The 18,184-nt window shown below is 46.6% G+C and overlaps 1 protein-coding gene across 4 annotated transcripts in view; it reads right to left on the bottom strand.

The window, feature by feature from the left end:
• Positions 1 to 728: 728 nt before the first annotated feature.
• EXD3 (exonuclease 3'-5' domain containing 3) overlaps positions 729 to 18,184 on the bottom strand; it is a 411,990-nt gene continuing 394,534 nt past the window's right edge. For all 4 annotated transcript variants that reach the window (XM_027849186.1, XM_027849170.1, XM_027849195.1 and 1 more), the window contains one exon: positions 729 to 2,380. In XM_027849186.1, coding sequence (XP_027704987.1) covers positions 2,025 to 2,380 — 356 coding nt within the window. In that variant the 3' untranslated portion in view covers positions 729 to 2,024. The remainder of the gene's footprint in view (positions 2,381 to 18,184) is intronic.

Below are 18,184 nucleotides of genomic sequence, written 5' to 3'. Positions count from 1 at the left end.
AACTTGGCTGATGGCAAGGTGTCAGGGCCAGGGAGGCAGCAGGTCTTGGATATACAGCCCAGCAAGGGCAGGAATTGAGGTCCAGTCTTCCAAAGGGGAATGTTAAAGAAAGGGTTATTAGAAAACATTACTTAGAAATACCAAAGCCAGTGAAAAGCTCAGTTTTTCAGCTCCCCGAAATCAGGGCCAGGCAGAATGGGAATCAGAGGCCTAGAGCCCAAACCTGGCAGGATGGGGCTGTTTCAACCAGTCCTCCTATGGAGAAGGTTTCTAAACAGAGTTGACCTTCTAAGAGCTTCCTCACCTGTAAAGCAGGCTTCTTTCAAAGCCCAGCTTAGGTACCGCCTCAGAATGAAGTGTTCCGGAATCTCCTCTACCCCCTACCCCAGTTACTAGTAGTAACTCCCTCTTCTTGGATGACTTTGTGCTTGCTTACTAGTGCACATTCAGTATTTCTCCCCATTATAATATAAATTTCTTGGGGACACTGACTGTTTGGGTTTTTTGTCTTGGTGACCCCAGGCTAGCAGAGTCCCTTGCATATATCAGTTCTTTTTTTTTTTCTTTTTTTTGCTAGGCAATGGGGTTAAGTGACTTGCCCAGGGTCACAAAGCTAGTAAGTGTTAAATGTCTGAGGTCGGATTTGAACTCAGGTCCTCCTGAATCCAGGGCCAGTGGTCTATCCACTGCGCCACCTAGCTGCCCCAGTCCCTTGCATACAGTAGATGTCTAATAAATGTTTGTTGACCTGAACTGGGGCCCTTCAAATATCTCCCCTTCCCCAACATATCCTCAAGATTGGGGGACTGCTCTTACTTTGTGGTTCATTTCAATCATTTGGACCACAGTTGATCTTGGAGGTAGTCAGCGGAAGGAGATCTGGGTTTGAGTTGAGGCTTTGGCAACTTACTAGCTGTGTGACCTTGGGCAAGACATTCTCCTTAGCCTCGGTTTCATTTGTAATATGACGATGATAATATTTGTCCTACCTGTCAATAATACTTATACAAATATGTTGCATGAAAACAAAATACTATATAAATGTGATTATTACAACCATACTCATAGTATAGATTTAAGAGCTAGACAGGATTTTAGAGGCCACTGAGTCCACCTTTTATTTTACAGATGAGGAAACTGAGGTAATAGTGTGGTGACGTGACTTGTATCTGAGGGAGGATATGAACTCAGGTCTTCCTGTCTCCAGTGCTATCCACTACACTAGTGTCAGCTAGCCTTACTCATTGTACAGTGGGAGAGATTCTTAAGAGATCACAGGTCCCTTTTTAACCTTTCCCCATCCGACTGTTTCTTCATCTTTCTCTTTTCCTGCTCTCATTGGTTCCTCCTGTACTTTCCACTGCTTCCAAACCAGCCTTTTCCCTTCCTCTGCTCCCTTTGAATATACCTTGACCATGCTCAAAGAAAGACTCTTAAAGCTTTTCTAGCATCAGAAATCTGTCCTCAGATGAGTAAACCCAAGGTGAAGACTGGAGACTAAGGAAGAGGCAGGCAGGGTTTAGGATTCTGTGCTGGGGAAAAGGGTGATGGAGTTTTAACCCCAGACCACACTATTCACGTGTCCCTCTCCACTCAGAGGAGACGCTTCTGGAGAGATGACCCAAAGCACCATAGACTGATTAAAAATCCCTTTTGGGAAAACATTGCAAGGGTCCTTGTTAGCATCCTTTTTTTTTTTAATAGAATAAGTGTTTCATAGAAATAGACCCCACTTCAGGGAGTGAGTTTTACCCAGTATGTGTCTCCCCCCTCCCCCCGCCCCCCAGTAATATTCTCACACCAAACATTTCAAATTGAACAGCAAATCAAACTTTCCACCTTGTACCCAGGAGCAGAGGATAACCAGGACAGGATAGGACAGGACAAGGTAGGACAGGACAGGAGGCAGTTCCTGGGGCTCATCTGTCTCCTTCATAGGGAGGGTTAAAAGGCTGCATCTGTGGTTGGTGGCTGGCTTCCACCAGGGAAGGAAGCCACAGTTGGGCCTTCCAGCCCAGCCCAGCTCAGCTCAGTTCGTAGAAACTCTGTATCTGTGGCTCTGAGCCGTCTAAGATCTCCTGGAACTGAGAGACCACCCGCCCAAAGTGGGAGCCTTCCCAGAACACTTTGCCACACTGGGTGCAGCAGTAGAAATGGGACAGGTCTGTTTTCTCCAGCACCCCAAGGGGGACGGTTCTGATCTGCAGGGTGGTTCCATTTTTCAGGGTGAGAGACCCTGCATTCAGGTCTGAGTCTGCCAGCCAGTGGCAGTTTGGGTTATAGGCACAGCTTGGGAGCTGTTCGGTGATGGTTTCTGATAAGGCTGGAGTCTCTGCCTTGGGGCACAGCTCCCAATCCTCTTCAGGGTTCTTTGGGCAGCCTGTAAAAACATAACAAAAAATAAGCAAACCTAGGAAACTACTCATATCCAAACAAGTCCATTTAAATCCCACCTTCTCCAAGAAGATTTCTTGAGCTCAATTCTTCATCATCCTCTGCTCCTCGACTATGCTTTCTATGACTATTATTACCACTGTCTTTACTTGCTCCCCTCCTTTTCTGATCTATCTTTCATATGCCACCAAAATAATCTTCCTAATGCATACAAGGTCGATCAGGTGATTCTCTTGCTCAGAAGACATTGTGTTTTCCTCCATTACCTATAGGATAAAATACGGACTCCTTAGTCTGGTATTTAAGTCTCCTCTTTGCCCCCAGTCTGGCTCTAATTTTCCAGTCTTTCACTCTATTGCCCTTGACATACTCTATGCTGCAGCTACTTTATTTTGCTGTTCTAGAACTCATTCTGCTATGTTTTGTCTCTGTGCATTTGTATAGGCTATTTGTTCTACTCGACTGGCATGTACTCCTTCCTCAGCTCTGCTACCAGCTCCTCAGGGAAACCCTCTCTCCCTGCAGATTCCACTCCCTCCTCCAATCTTCCTAGAGCATTTTGTCTAAATCTCTCCTTCCCCTCCCCCCATCTCTAAGTGGTTATTATTGTCACTTGTATATTTATCTTATCTCCCTTAGATTAATCAACCAATCGTTTACTAAGGGCTTATAATTCTACAGGCACTGAATTAGGTGTCAGAGATATGAAGAAAACAGTGCCTGTCCTCAATGAATTTATATGTGTATAAAATAGATACAGACAAGATACGCACAAATGGAAGGTGAACTTAGAGAGAAAGACACTAGCAACTGGGAGACTGGGAAAGGCCTCATCAACTCTGCCTATAAAACACACACACACACACACACACACACACACACACACACACACACACATTTGTGGATGTGTAAGCTCCCTGAGGGAAGGTACTTCTTCATTTTTGTCTGTGTGTCCAAAGCACCTTTTGTGAAGGTGGTATTTGAGCTGACTTTGGAAGGAAGCCTTCCATCATAAGGCAGTGATGATGAGAGATGGTGATAGTCAGACCAGAGACAGAGACAGGAGATGAAGCATTGTGATTAGAGGAATAGCAGGTAGGTTAACATGGCTTGACTATGGATTATGTGGAGGGGATTAAAGTGGGAAAAAATGGGAAAGGTAGGAAGGAGCTTGGTTGTGGATAACTTTAAATGACAAAAATAACAACCACAACCAAACCTTTTATATTTAATCCTAGAGGTATAGGGAGCCACTGGAGTTTATTGAGTAAGGTCAGGCCTATGCTTCAGGAAAATCACTTTGACAGCTGTGAGGAGGATGAATTAGAGTGGTCAGTGACTTGAGGCAAAGGATCCAATTAGAAAGCTATTTCAGTACTACAGGTGAGAGGTGCTGGGGACTCAAACTAGGGAGGTGAATGTAGAGAAAGGGACCTATTTAGAGATGTAGTCACAAGAAGATTTGATAACTGATTGGATATGGAGTGAACGAATGTGAGTAGTCAAGGATGACACCAAAGTTGCAGACCTGGTTGACGAGGATGATGGTAGTGTCAATGACAGTAATAAGGATTTCAGATTGGTGGGGGGGGGGGGGGGAGGGGGGCGGGGGGGGGGAGCAGGTTGGGGAGAAAAGAGAATGAATTCTGTTTTCGAATACTGTAAACTCCCCAAGGGCTGAGGCTGTGTCAGTTTTCATCTTTGTATTCCCAGTGCTGGAACACAGCGCCTGGCCCAAAATAGTTATTTAATAAATACTGGTAGAATTGAACTGAATCAAAGGTGAGAGCAACCTCAATGGGGAGAGCATCTTGGATAACTGGATGCTGGGACAATGGAAAGAACACACTGGCTGTGGATTCGGAGGACCTAGGTTCAAATACATCCTTTGATGCTTACTACTAGTGTGACACTGGGGAAGTGACTTCACCTCCGAAGGCCTCAGCTTCCTCATCTGTGAAATCAGGCTGTTGGACTAGTTGGTACTTGAGGTTCCCTCCAGTTTTGGAGCGATGATTCTCTGATGGGCCCTCCCACCCTCTTTGGGCAATGTTAGTCACATGGCTACCCCCTCTCACTCATCTTCACTCCTGATATGCATTTAGCCTGCATATGTAAACTCCTATGTTTTTATAATGTTAGTACTTCTAGGCCTATATGCATTTATTTGCTTAGCATTCTTATTGGTTCACTTTCTATTCATACATCCTCCTACTGGACCTGTGTTAATATTATCAGACTTGGTCACAAACACTGGTACCTGGCACAGCTTTACTCTGATATAAGTGTTGGGCAGCTAGATGGTGCAGTGGATAGAGCACTAGGCTTGGCATCAGGAAAACTCATGTTCATGAGTTCAAATCTGGCCTCATATACTAGTTGTGTGACCCTGGGCAGGTCACTTAGCCTTGTTTGCCTCAGTTTCCTCATCTGTAAAATGTACTGGAGAAGGAAATGGCAAACTCCTCTAGTATCTTTGCCAAGAAAACCCCAAACGGGATTACAGAGCGTCTAACAGGACTGAATAACAAGAAAGTGCTTCATTGTGAGTCATTTTAGAGAATGAAAAAGGGAAAGGTCGTTATGGAAAGTGTGGAATGAAGGTGGTGAGTGTTTTCACCTTGGATACTCCACCTCAAGGCAGCAAGCCACTTATAAGCCCTCCATGAGTGAAAGTTAAAGGAAAACTAATAAAGACCATTATCACAATACAAAATTTATAATTTCTTTCAGCAATGTTTGTAGCCCTTGGGAATTTAGGAGGAGAGAGGGAGGCTGGTGACTCTGCACAGCCCTGCCTCACTTAAAGTCAATTCACTTGCAAGTCATGACATCACCCTCCTCAAGTCAAGGTCCTCTTCAAGAACAAAGGACCACCACCACCACCACCACCACCACCACCAACAACAACAAAGATAAGCTAACCTGAGACAGACCAGCTCGTCCAAGAAAGAAATTTTTTTTAATAACTATTTCAATAGAATTGGCTTGCTTTGTAATCCTATGTATTTTACCTCATGAATTTAAAAGCATTATTCTGAGAAGGCATTACCAGACTGCCACAGGGGTCCGTGACATAACAATCCGTTAAGAACTCTTTGAGACTTAGCGATTGGTTCCAGGTAGGCAAAAAAGACAAAGACCCCTAAACTGGGCCTGCTGAGTCTGGGGAAGTATCTTCAAACAAGAAGAAACTCAACACTGACTCCCAGCAGCTCACAAAATCTTCCTTGCCCTTCCCCCCAGTGACCCTTATCCTGAACTAGAAGCGTAACTGGATGGAACCACAGAAGTGCTATTCAGAACATCACTGGGCTGGGTGAGGGTGGCGGATGCCACTGTGGGATCTAGGTAAAGCCAGTGGAGGAGACCAGCACAGCTTCAAGATTCAAGTCCTGAAGCACCAGGCTCCCATTCCAGAACGATCCCAGGGGAATCAGCCAGAGGGCCCAACCTTCCAGTCTGGGCCTCCAGCAGGCTCCCTTGTTTTAGAGCAATGACAGTTAGCAGAGCCAGTAGCTGAAGAGTTAACTTTACTAGGATGCTTTTGGGGCCAGGGCTCTTTCTGGAAGTGACGGTTTTCACCCCCTGCACTGAGTGAGTGCCTGAGTTCTGTGCCTCAGAGCTTCCAGGAATGCTTGGTATGCTCCTCTCTTTACACTGGGGCTCCCCATTCTCTTTGGTCTGTCCTGATGATTCCTAATCTGAAAAGAGGGAAGCTGCTTCACAGTGCTTCCCCTGCACCTCCATCTGGGATTCCCCCCCCCCCCCCCCCCCCCCCCCAAAAGCCCACAACGTGGGAGGTTCCAATCCTTTCCAAACACTGTCGGAAAGGACTGGGCAGGCAGAGGGCTGTCTATGTGTCCCCGTCTGTTCCCAGCTCTGCTTCAGCCTCTCCTTTCCCCTGGCTCTCTATTCTGGGCCTCCCCTCCCTTCTCCAGTTCTCTCTTCTGTCCTCTTTTTCTGGCTCTTCTTCCATCCCTCTTCTCCCCTCTCCTCTCCTCCTCTCTCCTCCTCTTTTCTCTTCCCCTCCCCTGTCTTCTCCCCTTTCCTTTCTTCTTTTCTCTTCCCCTCTCTTCTCCCCACTTCTCTTCTTTCCTCCCCATTCCTCTTCTCTCTCCCCTCTCCTTCTTCTCCTTTCCTCCCCTCTCCTCTCCTCTTCTCCCCACTCTTCTTTCCTCTCCAATCCTCTTTTCTCTCTTCTCTCCTCCTCTTTCCACTCCTCTCCTCCTCTTTTCTGGCTTCCTGTCCTCTCTGCTTAGAGGCTGTCCTTGCTCAGGCTGAGCTCCCCGTTAGGACCTGCCTTGGCCCCTTTCTTACTGCCATTACAGCCAGACCTCACAGCCTGAAGCGAAGTCCAGCTCTTTGCCTTTCACTCCCGGCCCCCTTTAATTGTATGCTTCAAAGGGTAGAAAATGCAACATCACTTCAAAGTAACCATTTTTCAATGGGAGCTTGTAAAACTTTTTCCCTCCTAGGACGGGATCCTTTTGAAAGGCTTTTGAAGACACCCGCCCCCTGGTCCCAGCGGTTTGAAAAGGCCACAAGGAGCCGAAGAGCAGGGTGCCAACTAGACAAACAAGCTTACATGGAACACAAAAGTTGCTGTGAAAAGGTCATCAGTCCCTCAGGGCCCAGCCCCAGAGGGCTTTTTAAGTAGGGGGCGGGGGTGGGAGGAGAAGAAGCTGCCTTATCTATGGGAGAGAGGGGAAGAGCACACAGCACAGTGGGGCCTTGTGGGGAGTCAAGGCAAGGTGAGCTGGGGTGCTTGGAATGTGGGCACAGGAAGGGGTACCACCCAGCCCAGAGGGCAAACTGGCACTTACAATGGCTTTGCAGCCCTCCTCGCCTCCCCTCCCTTCACCTTCCTCCCACACTCCCTCGGCCTCAATCTCTGCCTCACTCACACACTCCATCCTCTCACACACCCTCAGTCTCCGGCTTCTCTCCTTTCTCACACTTATACACACTGCTAAAAATGCACGCACTTGCTGTGCCAGTCATGGGACAGTGGAACCAAGGAGGAAGAGGGAAGAGGCTGTGGGCAGATAGTGGAGCAACCTCCCTGACAGATGAAAACTGCCTGCGGGAGTCTCCACCTGGCTGAGGGTCCCTGGAAGTGGAGCTCTGATGAATGCACGAATCTTTGAGAAGCATTAGAGGGGGCCTGGGCATAACTAGAGCAAGGAAATGAAAAAACTTACACATTTAATTCCCAGATTAATCAGAAGAGGCTGGTTTAAAGAAAAAAAAAATTCCAACCTTACAAAATACCCTCTCTCAACTCCTGAGAGCATCTGATTCCTGATACGGGCCGCTCTGGAGAGAAGCTCCTTTGGGCCACATTTGCCCGTTCTCCTCCTGCTCCCACACCTGACCAGTGCTGAACAGGAGGCCAGGGGAGAGACAGACTTCAGGACTGTGACCTTCAGGAACACTTGGAACTCAGGCAGGGAAGTATCGGAGTAGGGAGCAAGTCTGCAAGGGGAAGGGAAGGTCCTTATCCTCCCACAAAGAGTAAGAAATCCTTGGGCAGTATCTACCCCCCTCCTGGAGCTCCCCCTATGGACCTTTCCTGCTAGTGGAGGGCAGCCTCTGAGACTCCAGGGTGAAGGCTGATGCCAAGAAGTGAAATGAAGACTGCTTACAGACCAAAGGGACCCAGAAAAGGCAAAAGAGGCAATCTCTAAAGCACTCTGCAAACCTGAACATGCTATATAAATGTTAGTTATCTCATCATTGTTGTTCTCCTATCCTCTTCAACTTGCCAGAGCCCGACCCATCCTTCCAGGCCTAGCCCAAGTCTGCTTCCTCTAGGAATCCTTTGCAGCCTGCCCTAGGACACATCAATCTCTTCTTCCCCTCACAGCTCTATCTGAAATACACATTTCAGCCCCGGATCACACACAATCTGGGCTGTTTTATGTGCGTTGTGTGGTGGAAAGCACCCAGCACCAGAAGTCAAGAGAGCCGCATCAGATTCATCTCTCACCCGGGAGAGCTTTAAGCTGCTGTTCCTGCTACTTAGCTTCTGTTTCTTTGCTGCCTTTATTATAATTTTGTTAATTTATAAAATTGTACTTTCCTGATACCCAGGCCTCAGGGTTCAAGTGTGGCATTCAATATAAATGGACTTCAAAAGGTCTCAGGTAGAACTGCCTGTATTAAAAGGTAGGTTATAAAAAGGTATATTTTCCACTGTGCCCTGGGGGAATGGGGAGGGGAGTCAACCAGAATCAGCCTCTCAAGACCTCCTCTACTTGTAAAGCTCAGCTCAGGGGTCATTTTCCTCCCCAGGTGTGAGCACCCTCTTCTGCCTCAACTTTCCCTACAATATGGGGCCATCTCCAGACGTTCTGATCTATATCTGGCCACTGGACCTAGATGGCTCCGGAGGAGAAAGTGAGGCTGGTGACCTTGCACAGCCCTCCCTTACTTAAATCCAATTCACTTGTAAGTCATGGCATCACCATCTTGATGTCATGGTCCTCTTACGAGAACAAAGGACAAACAACAACAACCCTGTAATATCATTGTTGTGTATGGCTGGTAGCCCTGCAGTACAGGCCAAATTCCCTGAGTGCTCAACGACTGTTTCTTTGTTATCTCTGTATCTTGACTACCAAGCACAGTGTTTTTCACACACTAATAAATGTTGAATCAAATTAAATACTAGCTTTGAGCTGGTTGAATTGGTTAGAACGTGATACTTTGAAGACTGATCCCTATCCTGGCCCTCAGACTGGCTCCACTCTGAGGAGGTGGTGGGATGGAGTGGAAGGAAGGGTCACAGTAACAATAATGATGACAGCTAACATTTATAGGGTGCCTTCACGTTGGGCAGAGTGTTCTAAATATCTTATCTTGTTGACCCTGACAACAATCCTGCGAAGTAGATGCTATCGTTATCCCCATTTCACAAACAAGGAAAATGGAGCTGAGACTTTGTGACCAGGGCTCTGGCCACTGAGCCCCCTGAGCTGCCTCTAAATCCTCTGATACTAGTCCTGGCCACAGGCTGAGCCTTAATTCTGTCTAATGACGGAGTCCTTATCCCAGGCCACAAACCAGAAACACTCCAGCTACTAAGCATAGACCCACTTACTCTAACCCCACCAGCCCTCTGAAAAATGTTGGTGATCTCCTAGAGGAAGAGGGTTCATAGAAGTGACCACAGGTTTAGTGCTAGAAGGACTTCAGAAGACATCGAGTCCACCCCATCACTTCACAGATAAGGAAACTAGGGCCCTGAGAGGGTGACTTGCCTCAGGTCATACAGGTTGTATGATGGGGATCCAGGAATGGAACCCAATGTCATGACTCCAAATTTAGCACTCAGTATCCCACAGTATCATGGTATTTTGTAGATGGCTCCATGGAGCTTCTTATCATGGCTAAAGACACAGCTTAGTGCCCATTTCCTGCTGACTGGGGTAGGGAAGTGCCCTTTCCTCACACAGAAGTTGGCATACTGTCATCCCTGTGGTGTCTCATGCCTTGTGTAGGTACACTCTACCCTATAGTTGACAGGAAGGTGGGATCCTAAGGCTTTCTTTGGCTGCTCCTGAAGCATGCGGCTAAGACCCTGAGTACCTGGGCAGTGGGATGACCCTGAAAATGGGGAATCCATCTTGACCTACTTGGGTGATCCCAGAGTAGTAGAATCTGGACTATAAAAGACTGCAAAGGTTGGAAAACACACCTAAGGAACGTTCTTGGGGCTCAAAGGTCTCTGGGAAACATGTTCTTGGTTTGAGATCTGATGATAAGGAAAGTTACAAGGCTGAGAAATTGTCCTGGCTACAGGGAGGCAGGGAAGGTGGCTGCTATCTGTCACAGATAGTCCAGATAAGACAAGGAGGACAAAGGAGCAGGATTGTGCAACACCCTGACTGGGGAGAGGAGAAGAAAGGGGGCAGGCCAAGATCTTTCAGCAGTTTTCAGCTTGGGCCCAGGGCAGGATTGGGTAGGGCAGGGAGGACTTGGGTGGGCATGTAGAATACTTAAACCTCACTAAGTCTTACAGTAGAGGCCAGTCTGAGATAGTAAAAAGTTCAAAGTATCACAGAATATTTGTGAAGAAATTGTTTTAGTATTTCCAAGTAAATCCAATAACAAAATAAAAAGCATCAACTGACTGCTTTAATAGCTCTTTTTGCATGCACATGGGGTGCTGCTAAAATGATTGAGAAGTTTGAAAACAGTGGTTAGCAAAGCAGAGAAGTTAACTCAGCTGAGTTCCAAGAGGCAGGAAGGCAGCAGACATGGTCAAACAGCCTTGAGGCTTGAACCAGCCTCATTTCAACTCAACAAATATTTATTAAATATTACGTTCAAGGCACTGGAGACACAGAGGCAAAAAAGAAAAAGTAGCTTTCCTTAAGAAGTTTACGTGGCATTTTCTCCCATTCTGGGGCTGCCTGTGGTTAACATGAGAGTTCAGGGAAAAATAAGGATTTCACTGCAGCAGTGGCGCCTCGTGCTGCTGGAGAACAAGGCTGTGTGTTCTTGGGGCCTATCTTGTAGGTCTGTGACCAAGCTGCTCCAGGGTCCCAGCCCAGAGAAGGCACCTGGGAAACTGGACCCCCATGACCTGGTGCCCAGGCTCTGCGTGCTGCATCCAGTTGCATCCACAGGCTGCTACCAGGACCCTCACCATCATGGTATACCTGTGGCAGGACTAGCTGAAAGGCCCTGTCAACATTTTCTCTCCGTCATCATTTACACTATTAATGTGCAGAGCAAACTTTTTTCTATCCTATATTACAAATATAAACTTTTCTACATCATAAATATTAACTTCAACCAAGGGCCTGAATTAACGAGGTTTTATCCTTCTTAACCCCTCTTTTCATGCCTACTGAATACTGTCCACCACCTAGTTAAAATTCCCATTTCCTCAGGCCTGGTTTTATGGATTCCAGCCTCTCCCCTTCCACATCTTCACTTCTTCCTACATAATGCTGTCACACTCAGCTCATGATAGAGGCTCGAGAGTTGGGCTTGGCTCCAAGTCCCTTCTCAGACACTTATTAGTGGTGTCACCACGGGCAAGGCCCTATCTTATTCAAACCTCAATTTCTCCATCTGTAAAATGAAGTGATGATAATACCTATACCTCATAGGGTCATTATGAGACTCAAGTACAATAATGTATTACTTTGCAGCCTTTAAAATGCTACATAAATGTCACTTGTGAGCAGCAGCAGCAGCAGCATCGTCATGACCATCATCATCTCACTCCACTGTTCAGAAACCTTATATGGCTCCCCATTACTTAAAAATAATCCTGTATATTTTTAGAGCGCTTTGTAGTAATCAAACTCTTTGACATCCATTATCTCATTTGACCCCTATAAGCAAGGGCAAATATTATTATTTCTTTGTATACACAAGGAAACTGAGGTTCAGGGAGAAGTGGCGTGCCAGTAGTCATTCATTTCCATTTTGGAAAGTGCTTTGGGGCCTCTCCCTGACTCAGACTCTGGGCTGTGGTATCCACAGGCTATGCCATGGAGGCTGGGGAGCCAAAGGGAGGCTCCTCTCTCCCTACGGGAGTATGCTGCCTTTGTTTTTTGCCTCCTCTCTAGTCTTTCTAGCAAATAGACCAACTTCCCAGATGCTGGGGACAAGCCTCAGTGCCTAAGGGGGGTTAAGTGCCAAGGGGCAGGTAGAGGGCCCAGGGGAGGCAAAGAGAGGACAGCCGAGGGGAGCAGATTCCCAGAAGTTCCTGTCTTCCCAGTTCTAGGTTGAGACAAACCCTAACCACAAGTTAGAACCTGCTGTCCTATGAGCCTCACTGCAAATTAAACTGCCATCCTTGGGAGCCAAACCAGTAAATACACTGACTTATGGAGGTAACTTGGGCAGACTGTCCCTAGTTTTAAAGTGGCCTGTGGGCTGGACCCTTGCAGAGACCCATCAGTGCGGGGCTCTTGGTGGAGAAGGAGGAAAATGACATCTCCCTGAAGACTGCCATCAAGAGAAAGGGGTGCCTGGCCTGGCTCCCCAGTCTCTGCACGGGAAGAAATGGGTAGCCCAGATGGCCCAAGGACCGGTGCCAGTGAGGGATATTCTGCTGGGTTATATGCCCAATGCCCAACCACTGGGGTTGATAAGCTTCTCTCTCCACCTGGGATCATATAGTATGTACACTGTATCAAAAGCTACTTTAGATATATGGATAGGGAGGCAGATAGATACACATACATATACACATTATATATAAATATATGTATATGTATATGTATATATACATTTATATCAAAGTCCTTTGTAAACCATGAAGTGCTACATAAATATCAGCTACTATTTTTTACATGATTTATTGTACAAGATACACACACTCACACACACATCTGTTGGAACCTAGGGCCAGGGAAACATTCTTACAGTGAAGCCATACTAGCCCAGAGCCAAGCAATTTCAGAATGAGAAGAAGCAGAGAGATGGAGGGATGAACGAATGAATGAAAGCAAAGTGGCTAATGAAGAAGGTTGCCCAACACGAAGCCCCCAAGATTTGGACAAGGATTGTCACGGTGGCCAGCTAGGCCTGTGAGTACAAAAGCCTCGTCCTGGAACCAGCCTGCTAACAGAGGATAGTGACAAACATCAGGGAATGTGACCTATACCCTTCTGACAGCCTGAAGAATGCCCACAGCTCACTTCCCATGGATCGACTCCAGGCCTATTATTAACTGACAAAGCATTTCTGGTAGGAGCTAGGACTAGGATTTGAAAACTATGGCTATGGAGGAGACTTTGGTGGCCTTGGTTGGGGGGAAGGTGATAGTCTAGGCTGGGCAGAGGCAGGGAGAAGGCAGCTGTTAGCTAACCCTTCCTATGTCCTTGCCTGGCCCTACTTTCATCCCTAATCAGTCACTGCCAGGGAGCTGAGAAATCACAGATTGAGGGCTAGAAGGGGCTTTAGAAGCCATCTTGTCTGGCTCCTTAATTTTTCATATAAAAAAAAAATGAGGCCTTGAGAGGTTAAGTGACTTATCCAAAGTCACAAATGTGGTAAGTTATGAAGCTGGGAATAAGGATTTGAACTCAGGTTCTGACTCCAAATGTAGCTCTCTTTCTACTGTACAGAACTAACTCCTTCAATGGCCCCTGCTGAGAGAGTTTCAGTTTGGCTGAAAGTCTGCACTCACCAGGCAGGCTCTGACTCAGGCTCAGGCCCGGGCCCGGGCCCAGGCCCAGGCCCAGGCCCAGGCCCAGGCCCAAGGAAGCCCTAGGGAGAAGTAGATGGGAAAGAGGGGTGGGAATGATGGTGAGGGCGACCTCCCTCCCAGCAGGACTCCCTTCACAGCCCAGCCCAATCTGGGACTCTTAGGAAAAGACTGGGGACAACTGTGCCAAATGCAAAGAAACAAATGGTCTCCCTGGGATTGTTGGAGAGACCCAAATGTTCTTTGTGTAGAAACAGGGCTTGTGGGGTAGTGTGCCTGGGGGCTGGGGGGAGGGCACTGAACATTCACCCTTGGATAAACCCAGTATAAGGTGCTGCCACTCTAGATGCATTAAAATTCCCATTCTCTGTCTGCATGGCTTCTGAGGGTTGCAATCAGAACTCCCTGGGACTTGGGTCTATTTGTTTTTTTCCTGTGAGTGAGGTTTGGAGGAAGGATCAATCCTGTCTCACCTTGCTCTTCCTCTGAAATTTTGGAGGCAGCCTGTGAACTGTGATTCTCCCTATCTCATCCTTTATGGTTACTACTGATCCTTTTTTTAATTGAAGATGCAATTTAGTAATGTGGTAGAGAAGTGGCTTCCAAGTCTTCACAGTGAGAGGAATTAGGAATGGGTTTTGATTTTTAACTCCATCAAACAGCTGCCCTGGCTTCCTCCCTGACACCTGACAACTGCACTTGTGCTCTCACATTCTACCCAGAGTTCCATTGGGAATATTAATATAATAGCTAACATTAAGACAGTACTTTAAGGTTTGCTGAATGCTTTATATGGAAGAGCCCTTGGTACCTCCCAGCAGATCCTAGTTTTCCTTTGTTTATTAATGTGCACTGAGTTACTTTCATGTTATTTCCAAAGCATGATGGAGTAGAGCAAGGCCTGGAGTTGGAGTCAGGGGACTTTGGTTTGAATCCCAACTCTGCCACACAAATACTAACTTGTGCGGCCTTGGACAATTCACTTCTCTCTTGGCCTGGGTTTCTTCATCTGTCAAACTGAGGGGACTGTCCTGTATGATCTCTAAGGTATTTCCCAGTTTTAAGCCCCAAGATTCTGTGATCCACTAACATCCATGATAGAGCCCAGCTCAGCAGGTCTGGGGGCCCAGGCCCAGAGTTAAGGGCCATAACTAGGGAAGACATTCTCCTAGCTCTCTCCTACCCAAGGATGACATATTTCTTCTTCATCTCCCAGACCCTTGTGTGGACCACCATGATAGGAACTCCCTCCCCCAGCAGAGCTGTCTGGGCTTGAAGACTTTCCTAGAGAATGAGCACAAGTCCAAACAGCCAGGGTGGAAAGTGTGCCCCAACCCTGGGAAAGCTCTCAGTGCCCCAGGTGCAAAATGCAAATGAACGATTAGACAACAATTAATTGTCCTTTTAATAACACACTAGCCTGGCCATAAAACAAAGGCACTGCAGCAAGGGTAGGAGGGCAGCCTGCCTAATCTCCCTACCTGGACTCTTGGTCCCCAACTCCTTGGCAGTCCAGACTCAGTACTGGGACAGCCAACTCATTGGTGGGCCTACGGGAGAACATAGACCACAGCTGGAAACTGAATAATGGGCAGCTGAGGAGAAAGTTCTGTCTTTCACCCAACTTACCCACTCTTGTCCCAGTCCTTGATCTGAGACAAAATTTGTCATAGAAACTACCAGGCTCCCCACGAATAAGGCCAGGGTCCTAGCTCCTAGTAATGTGGCAGTTCCCTCCTTCCAGGGTTCCCTCTTTCCTCTATCCCCTCCTCTCCCATTTAAAAACCAGCAGCATGGAAGGTTTGGGGTTAGTTTGAGTTAGAAGGTAAATTATGTGGAATTTCTTTTCCATAGGAGTTACATAGTTTCCAGGCTGTTAGGCTGGGTCCCAGATCCTATTCACTGAAATGGAAATAATTTAGTCCCTAAGTGCCTTGTCTCTCAATCATCCTTCCAAGTCAAGGCTCTACTCGAAGTAGATAAAAGTTCACAGTTGCTCTTCTCTAGAAGCTCCACAAACTAGAAAGGCCTCAGGCCTAGAATGTGAGACTTGTTTGAAACACCCTGTTCCCCGGTTCCCCTTCTCCTTGACTAAGTCTATCTTTACCTTGGGGAAGTGCCATGTCTAAGTGCCCTTCAGGCCCCTCTACCATGGCCAAACTATGGAAGGAGGTTGGCACAGGGAACAAATCAATGCTTTACAATTCTGATGACTGGAATGACGAACTCTTCCATTTTTAGTGCGGTCAACAAAACAAGCATTTATTAAATGGCTACTGTGTGGAAAGGCACTGTGATAGGCAAGGGGATCTGAGACAAAGAGGACAAATGGTAGCTGCCCTCAGGAAGCCTACTTTGAACTAGGGGAAAACACATTTATAAACAGGCCAGTCAATAAAATGTAATTTGAGGAGGGCTAGGGCACTAACAGCTGGGGAGATCAGAAAAGGTTCCTTTCAGGAGGTAACACCTAAATTGAGCTTTGCAGAAAAAAAGCTAAGAATTCTGAGAGGTGGAGGTGAGGAGAGAAGGCAGGCATTTCAGTCATTAAGAGATAGCCTTTGTAAAGTCAAGGAGGAAGGAGACGAATGTTGAGTACGCCTGTTTGGCTGTAATACAGAGTGAGTTAAGGGGTGTAATGGGCAATCCATCTGCAATCAGAATATGAAGGGCTGAAAATGTGCATGAGTTTGTATTTTATCCTTCAGCAACAGGGATCCAGTGATGATTTGTGAGCTAGATATTGAGAGACAAGGTCAATTTTGGTAGCTGGGTGGAGTGGAGAGAGACTAGAAGGACAGAGATTCCTTTAGGAGGCATTTGAGAATAGGGCCTGAATTTGGGTGGTGTCTGTGTGAATGAAGAGAAGGGCACAGATATCAGAGATTTTGTGGAAGTAGAATCAATGAAACTTGGCAACTGATTAGATATGGAAGGGGGAGGGTCATCAGGAAGAGAGAAGACTATGGGATAACTTTAAGGGTTACAAACCTGGGTGATTGGAAAAATGGTGATACCCCAGCAGAAATAGAAATCTAGAAGGTGGGTGGGTTGAAGGGAAGAAAAATAATGAATTATATTTTAGAAAAGCTGAGTTTGAAATGCCAATGAGATATTCAGGGAGAGAAGTCTAGCAGGCAGTAGATGATATGGTACTAGAATTCAAGAGAGATTACAACTAAGTATATAGATTTTAATCAGTCAGTCAATATACATTTATTGGGGTAGCTAGGTGGCACAGTGGATAAAGCACCAGCCCTGGAGTCAGGAGGATCTGAGTTCAAATCCGGCCTCAGACACTTGACACTTACTAGCTGTGTGACCCTGGGCAAGTCACTTAACGCCATTGCCCAGCCCCCCCCCCAAACAATATACATTTATTTAGCACCTATTGGGGGGGGATACAAATAAAAAAAAAGACAGCCCTTACCCTCAAGGAACTGACAATCTAAAGGGAGAAGACAACACACAAAAGGAAGCTGAAAAGTAGGGTGGGAAGTGGGAGGTAGGGGAAAAAAGCAGAGAAGTCTTAAAGTATTAGAAGCCATCAGTACCCAGAAGATAATTGAACCTCTGGGAGGTAATGAGGTAAAGAGAAAGAATTAGAGATAAGATGGCCCAAGACCTCTGTCTTTGTGGAACATCCTTGGGTAGCAATGGGTAGGAGATAGATGATGAGACTGAGAAGGAGCAGGAGACCCAGGAGAGATCAGTGTCATGAAAGCCAGGGAGGTGAGAGTATTTAGGAAGAGGGGGGTTGCTGAGAAAAGTCTATTGTCAGTTTTAGCAATTAAAAGATTTTTGGTAATGCTGGAAAAGACAGCTACAGTGGTAGTATCTGAAGCTTAGCTTGACAGTCAGGGGTTAAGAAGGGAGTGAAGGTGAGAGAGCAGTGGTTATGAGTGTGGATAGCTTTTTCTGGTAGTCTGGCAGTGACAGGGAGGAGAGATCTAGGATAGCTCAAGCCAATGGCAGGGTCAAAAGAAGGTTTTTGAAGGGCAGGGAGTGACCTGTGCATGTTTGTAGGCTGAAGGGAAGTAGGCTGTGGATTAGGAGGGACTGAACCTCCCCCATCTCTTGCTCCCTCCATCTTCAGCTGAAGACTTAGACTCTTACTTCTTGGAGAAGACAGAGGCCATTTGCATTGAATTCCCCCCTTTTCTGCTTCACTTCTCAAAATTCCTTGATGTCATCCCTGAATCTCTTCCCTTTGCTCCATTTTCTTATGATAAGGCAGCCCTTTTCCTTGCCAAGATCAATTTCTACATATGCCCTTGATCTCTTCCCCTCTTGTCTTCTCCAGCAGATTGCTTCCTCAGTCATTCCCCTTTTTTCAATCTTCAATATCTCCCTAGCTTTTCCTGCTGCCTATAACCTGCCTTAGTCTCCCTCATTCTTAAAAAACTTCCCTTGGCTCTACCACCCCTGGATGTTACTATCCTATATATTAACTTCTTTTCACAGTCAAACCCCTAGGCTATACTCATTGACTTTACTTACTCTTCTCTGGGTGCAGCTAGATGGCTCAGTGGATAGAGGACCAGGCCAAGAGTCAGGAAGACCTGAGTTCAAATCTTATCTCAGACACTGACTAGCTATATGACCTGGGCAAAT

Source organism: Vombatus ursinus, unplaced genomic scaffold (genome assembly GCF_900497805.2).
Source record: "Vombatus ursinus unplaced genomic scaffold, bare-nosed wombat genome assembly UNPS02000580.1, whole genome shotgun sequence".
NCBI lineage: Eukaryota > Metazoa > Chordata > Mammalia > Diprotodontia > Vombatidae > Vombatus > Vombatus ursinus.
The sequence above is the reverse complement of the archived record's forward strand: the minus strand, read 5'-3'. Positions and strand labels throughout refer to the sequence as shown.